Source organism: Quercus robur, chromosome 11, assembly GCF_932294415.1.
Source record: "Quercus robur chromosome 11, dhQueRobu3.1, whole genome shotgun sequence".
NCBI lineage: Eukaryota > Viridiplantae > Streptophyta > Magnoliopsida > Fagales > Fagaceae > Quercus > Quercus robur.
In genome coordinates, this window is record NC_065544.1 from 22,842,043 (window position 1) to 22,849,179 (window position 7,137).

Consider the following 7,137-nt stretch of genomic DNA (forward strand, 5'->3'; position numbering starts at 1 on the left):
CCTACTCTTGAAAAAAAAATCTTATCCTAGTCAATCTTAAGTATGAATTTGCTCAGCATTGTAGTTTGTTCATTAGACTCACTCTCTTACAAATCTATTGTTTAGGGCTTGTTGTGTTGGGTTATACTGTTCTAAGTAGGCTTGGGTCACAATTCTAGTCCCTACATGTGGTACTACAAAATACAAATTTGTGTTATTTCTAGAGATAAAGCTAATTGTTGATTATATTTCTAAAACATACCCGTGCGACAAATGTGGGTCACAATTTATTATGTGAATCTGAATTTTGAATAAGCATTCATTTTTAGTTTTTTACCCTTAGTTTCTTTATTTTACAAAATGTTTTAATTACTATTGAAAAACAAACGTCTTATATTTCAGTAATTTGTTATTCTAACTTTATAGTAACTTTACCTAAATGTTAAATAAAAAAACTACACACATATTATCCAATTCGCCTACCTTAGAGTTTCATGTTAGGATAATAGGATTGTAAATCCAAATGTGTAACATTTAAAATTATTCCACTTGTGATTCTCAAAAGAAAAAAAAAAAAAAAAATTGTTCCACTTGTACACTATCTAATCTATAAAATATAATCTTAACATCTATATTTGACACAGACCCATTTTATGCTTTGTATTAAATATTATAAATCTAAATTTGTATCCAATGTCAAGTAATTTAAAATTGTGCCACTTTACACTATCTAATCTAGACAATGAAATCTTGATTATAAAATGAACTTTGTTCGTTTTAGGTAAAATAAAATCTTGACATCTCCTCATGTACTAAGTGTTTAAGGAAGAAAAGGGTTTTGCGGGATAAGCAACATATTATAAGTATCTTAAAATAAAATAAAAAAGATTAAGAGTTTTATAGTTCAATAAGTACTTCTTAGCGTTTTTGATAATGATGTTCAATGTTCAAAATCCTCCTTCCCCATCGTATTTACCAAATTATATATTAAACAAAAAAGTAAAATCAAGGAAATCCTAGAATTTCTCACAATCAAATATCAATGTACCATAATTTTTTTTCAGTAATAATAATTAATACACCAACATACTTGGAGTCTTGGACCCGGATAATTCAGTTCATACTAGACATGTGCTTGCAAATAAATTTAAAACAAAACAAAAAACAAACATTAGTAGAAGATAGTCCATTTCCTTAAATTAACAATCGAAGAAAACAGACTTTATTCGTTAGTTGTATAACATTATTTTCTAATATTACCAATAACATCTAGCTCTGCTGTATAGTCCCCCCATGCATGGGTGTACTAAAAGGATTCACCATGACTTGTGCTGTTTGCTTGGAACGTGCTGACATGAAACTTGCAACAATAGGCTTTACGTTTTCAATGGTCTTGATGATAACCAAGAACAAAAGTCGATACAGAGCCACCATTCCTAGCAAGATAGCAAGATCAACCCACTTAGAGTAGCTCATTTCCACTTGCCATGTATCTCTCAAAATTTCTTCACCTGTTAGATTGATTGGCCCTCCGGCATTATCTCTGGGAAACGTTAGCCCTTCAAACTCGTTCTTGAACAATCCTTGGAATGCATACTTGTGGAAAGCAATGTAGTAAAATGGGTATCTCCAAAATGGTTTGGGAAGATCATTTGGATATCGAAAAAATCCACCACCTAATACCATGAGCGCTTGAATTCCAGCACCAGTTATTATACCCATCAAGAAATTAGGCACCATGCTTGCAACAGTCATCATTAGGCTCTCAACTAACATCATGCAAACAAATAACACAGCAGCAAAATATAGAAAGTGTTCAGCATCTCTCTGAAGTCCTGGAGGGTAATAAGCTATTGCCCCTGGAATCAGTGAAATCACTAGCAAGAATGGAAGAGCCGAGAATGTGTTGCCTATAACGAATGCACCAGTGCCATAATGTCCATTTAACCTTTCTCGTTCAAATATCTGGAGAAATGGGAGAGGAAAAAAATACATGTGAAATAATTGAGTATGACATTAACAAAGCTTCAAATTTTGGATTAATTGCACTTTCCTCTGCATCTGAATCATGGAATTAGTTCTAATGTCATTCTAATCTATAAAATCGAACAATCAAACTTGATTTATTAGTAACAGGCAAGCTGGGCTTGTCACTATAATTTTTTGCTGATTTAGAGAAAGGAAGTAGATCTATGTGCATAAAATTGATTAATACTTAAATGACAAACAAAACAAACCTTCATGTCCTCCACAAAAGAAGGGAATCCACCGATGGACATGAGAGTTAAGAATGAAGATACAAACATGATCAGTGAACCTCTAGCCTGAAAAAAAAAAAAATTGCAATGATTAATTTAGCTTTTGAATTGATCCTAATTTGCATTATATATCATATGTATAAGGAATTAATATTTAATAAGTCTCTCTTAAGTATTACCTGAATTGATCCATAACTATAGCCAACATCATTAAACACAGTGGCTAGGCCTATAGCTATTGCAACATAAATAGCTAGGCGCAACCAGTAATAGCCTAGATCACGGAACATATTCATGGAAGACCTTTTCGTAAGAACAAGACATTGAGTAACGAAGCCAGCATGGCTTCTCTTCATCTCTAATGTTCCACAATCCTGAAACCAACAGAAATTTTTCACTCATTATTTTTTATTTTTTATTTCTTGTAATTGATTTAGGAAAGATTATTTGTATATGCTATGTAAATTAAATTTTAAGATTAATTTCTTGCTTAATTAATTACCTGTTTACATATATCTGCTACTTGTCTTTGAACTTGTTGGTAAGTTTCAGACGATTTATATGACTTTTTAAGAGACTCTATTGCTTCCTCTTTAGGTATTCCTCCATCTGAACCTTTCTCAAGATCCTACAAAAGATTTATATTAAAAAAAAAAAAAAAATTAGATTTATAAGGAGGTGTTTCGAAGATGAGTAATTGCATAAGATTAAGTTGAAAGGAAAATCACCTCTATTTAAAATTGATTGTTTCATTGTTCAAATTAGTTATTACTAATGTGTTGTGTAGTATGTATCAAGTACCATGATCTTCTGTGTACAAGATATTAATTATATTTTAACCCAAATGAACTCACTCTATTCCAAACAAAATGGAGAGGATATCAAGATATATATCTATAAAAAGACATTAATTAACCAAGTCACGTACTAAACTGCCATTGATAATAGGTTAAATTACATATTTGGTATTCAACCTTTGACTCTCTACTTGTATGTGGACCACCTTCACTTGTCAATATATATATATATATATGCAAAAAAAAAAAAAAAAATTATATAAATAATCATTTTAAACTAATATGTTCTGTGACCACCCTGACTTAAAAAAATGTATATACATACTTTAAAAAAATATATTATATATTAAATTAACCTATTTTAATTTGACCACCCTAATAAAAATGTTGAACACCTTTACTTGAGAATTATAAGAATTTGATTTCAATAAATATAAGAATAATGCTACATCCACAACATTTTTACAATAAATCTTATGTGGTATGCTGTTACTAATTCTAATTCGTGTTCAATATTGATATGTTTTACCCACCAATAACAGACTAACAACTTGTTGCATAAGATTTGTTATGAAATTGTTGTGATCACCTTATTATTCACATATCAGCATTTTCAATTTGCACTTTACCTTTTATTATTCTATTTTTTTTTTCTTATTCTTTTTGTTAGTATAAAAAATTGTAATATTTCACGTATTTGCCTTTTTTTTTTTTTTGTGACGTTGATAAATTCAAATTGTTTGTTTATTAAATTTTGTATAATTTAAATTTCTTAATGACTATATATCCTAAAAAAATTTTCTAGAGCCGCTACTGCCTTTGACCTTTATTTCATATTTATTCTTATATTTTAAGATAATTCAAAAAAGTTCTTAGAGTCCTTTGATAGATAAAAAATGTTGATGTGACAAATCCAATTCATGAAACCAAAATCACTTTGATGATGTGTAGCAACTTATGACATAACATGAATTTAGTTTGTCATGTCAACATTATTCATCCAATTATAAGGAATTTTTTAAACAATTTTTAAAATATAAGGTCAATTTTAAAATAAAGTTTAAAGGCTAAAGGCCAAACAAAATTTAATATCAACAAACTACCGAACATAAGAGCCAGGGGTCACTTACCTTTTCAAAATCCTTGTTTATGGTTTTAAGGAAGTGATCAGATGGATTTTGGAGAGTCGGGCAAGGAAAGCCATTTGAAGCAAAAAACTAATGAAATTGAAAGTGTGAAACTTTAGTTATATATTGCAACAAGAAGTGAATATATACACACACACACTTCATAAACATTAGAGAACTTACCTCATTTGCTTCTGAAGCAGGACCAAAGTACACTGTTCTCCCTGATGACAAAAGGCAAAGATTGTGAAAGAGTTGGAAGACCTCACTGCTGGGCTGATGAATGGATGCGATTACAGTCCTTCTAATTCCATCCCATTGATCTAACTTTGCAATTCTGCTCATCACATAATATGATGCTGCACTATCAAGTCCACTTGTTGGTTCGTCAAGGAAGAGAAGCTTTGGGCGTGTCAGGATCTCTATGCAAATGCTCACTCTTCTCTTTTGCCCACCACTGATACCTTTGTCTCCCCACCCACCAATTCTTGTGTTTATGGCATCTTGTAACCCCATTTCTTTTATTGTCATCTCTGCTCTCTCCTTCTTCTCTGACATTGACATGGAGTCTGGGAGTTGGAGCTGAGCCGAGTAATACACAGCTTCTCTCACCGTTAAAGTTGTCATCAAAGTATCATCTTGTGTTACATATGCCTATATTTAGGTTAAGGTAAAAATTAAACTAATAAGTATGTTTAAATGGCTAAGAATAATTAAACTAATTTCTTGGCAAAACTTCCATCGCTTAGTGCACTAGACAAAATATGGCGTAGACATGTAAACAATTTTAGACATGCATGTTTCCAAATCTTGTTCGTCCAATTCACTAGAGTGAACCCAAGTCAAACCCTAATTTCTTTAAAGAAAATATTCTCTTTGATTTGATGAGGAGAAGGTTTTTTTTTTTTTTTTTCCTCTTACCGACGTTCCAAAAGCCAGTTTCTGTTTATGGCCATTGATTAGAATTTCTCCCAATTGCCTTGTGTTTGAACCTAATCTACCTGCCATAAAAGACTAGTTAGACATTTGTCAATGAGTGATAATAGTTGCACACTATATGTATGGACAAATAGCAGAAATCATGCTTTTAGTTTCAACTTATAATTGTGTTTTTAAAATACTATTTCACCATTTCATATTAATAAATAAATTTGTGCTTTTAAAACAAAATTTCAACTAGAGTATAACTCTATATAACAATGCTCTTCTGAATTGTCAAATCATATTTGCTTGTATTTTCTGAATTTTTTTTTTTTTTTTTTAAAAAACACAATATCTAGCAAAATAATATTGTGTTGTGGACCTTCAATTTCTTTTTTGACATGGCCATTTTTCTTGTTGGTTCTCAGATGCCTAATGGAGCTAAAGCTGTAATATAGTATATGCAAAAGTAGTAACATAATTGCTTAAGCAAGGTTTTTTCCCCCTAAAAAATTGCTTTCTTTTAAAAAGAAGATTATAATTGAAGAAAGAAGGGGTTGGCAAGTGTGGTCACTACTGTAAACCCACTTAAATCTGAATTTGACATTGTGTGGAACCGTTTAAGTAATAGTAGAGCTTTCTACTTGACGAACCCACAACCTCAAACTTGCAAAATAATGGAATACAAGCACTTAACAACCTCCTTGGGTGAAAAACAGTTGTGTGCACATGCATAATGTTCAAATATATATATATATATATATATCTATCGTCCTCTTCCTTACAAAATTAGGAGACATGCGTCTCAAATTGCTAGTAATAGGAACTTGCAGAGGCCTACAACTATATTTTGGTCTCCAAAAAAAAAAAAAAAAATTCAAGAATAAATAGAACAAGTTTAGTTAAAAATTAAAACACAATTAGGTCTTCTTTTTAGTGTAATTCGCATCTTCATCCTACTATAGTTTTGGATGCTTGCAGGAAGGATGCAAATTTTGTTTTGCTTTAATAATATTCTTGGTTATTAGGAAGTGTTAAAATATATATATATATATATATATATATATATATATATAAAAGACACAAAAGGTTAAATAGCATACGTCTCTTAAATTTGGGACGCTTTTATTACGAGTTTTCAAAACCTCCAATTTATGCTCTCAACTATTACAACGATGTCAACATGCTCCTTTCCAACAGTTCATCACATTTTCATCATGAACCCATCTGAAAACCACATAATTTTTCTATCTTTTTGGTCCAAACAACTACATTTTTTATATAGTTGTACAGGAAAATTCTAATAGATATTAACGAAATGAGTGCATAAATATTGTTTCAATGCAAGAGATCCTGTAAATTTGTAAATTTCCTTAGTTAAAAAACCAAATTTATAAGTAATGTTAAACTTATAAGGTGTAAATAGTATTTTAGGCAAACAAAAAAAAGATGATATACCTGCTAATGTATCAAGGAGGGTAGACTTGCCACAACCAGAAGGACCCATTATGGCCAAGAGCTCCCCTGGTCGTGCATAACCAGTCACACCCTCAAGTATTGATTTACTACCTTTCTTTCCATTAACAGTCACCCACAAATCCTCCCATGTCAAGAAAACACCATCCTCATCCCCCATAGTTCTAACAACATCGTTTCCACCTCTGTTGCTTTGCATTGGATTATTTATGATTTCCAATTCTAAAGCTGTGGAACTCAGAGTTTTGGAGTTTTGGTTAGGCTCATGATTTCTAGCATTTGGTTGAAGAAGCGAAGCCATGGCCACTTGTGTGTGCAAAGGAAGGGATACAGAGGACTGCTTTGAGAGCTTAGTACTTAAAGGCGTTGCCAAGAGCTCAGCATTTATGATATGAGTATGACTGAGCATGTGGTTCACGAGTTCAACAATTCAAATGTGAAACCACGTATTTTTTGGAATCAGTTTTTTTTTTTTTTTTTTTGGTAGTTTTTTTTTGGAATCAGTTACCAATCATATGTTGACACCTATACATATATTTGCAATTAGTTGGTACGAGAGAAGACAGATCTTTTATGACC

The 7,137-nt window shown here is 31.4% G+C and overlaps 1 protein-coding gene across 1 annotated transcript; it reads right to left on the reverse strand.

Moving 5' to 3' along the window:
- Positions 1-1,150: 1,150 nt before the first annotated feature.
- On the reverse strand, positions 1,151-6,897 carry LOC126706984 (ABC transporter G family member 1-like). The gene is made up of 8 exons (XM_050406572.1): positions 6,541-6,897; positions 5,083-5,162; positions 4,345-4,815; positions 4,165-4,251; positions 2,740-2,865; positions 2,417-2,611; positions 2,217-2,303; positions 1,151-1,944 (listed from the first exon to the last, which is right to left on the reverse strand). The coding sequence occupies exons 1-8, from the start codon at positions 6,857-6,859 to the stop codon at positions 1,249-1,251; spliced, it is 2,061 nt and encodes a 686-aa protein (XP_050262529.1). The 5' UTR covers positions 6,860-6,897; the 3' UTR covers positions 1,151-1,248.
- Between the last annotated feature and the right edge of the window lie 240 nt (positions 6,898-7,137).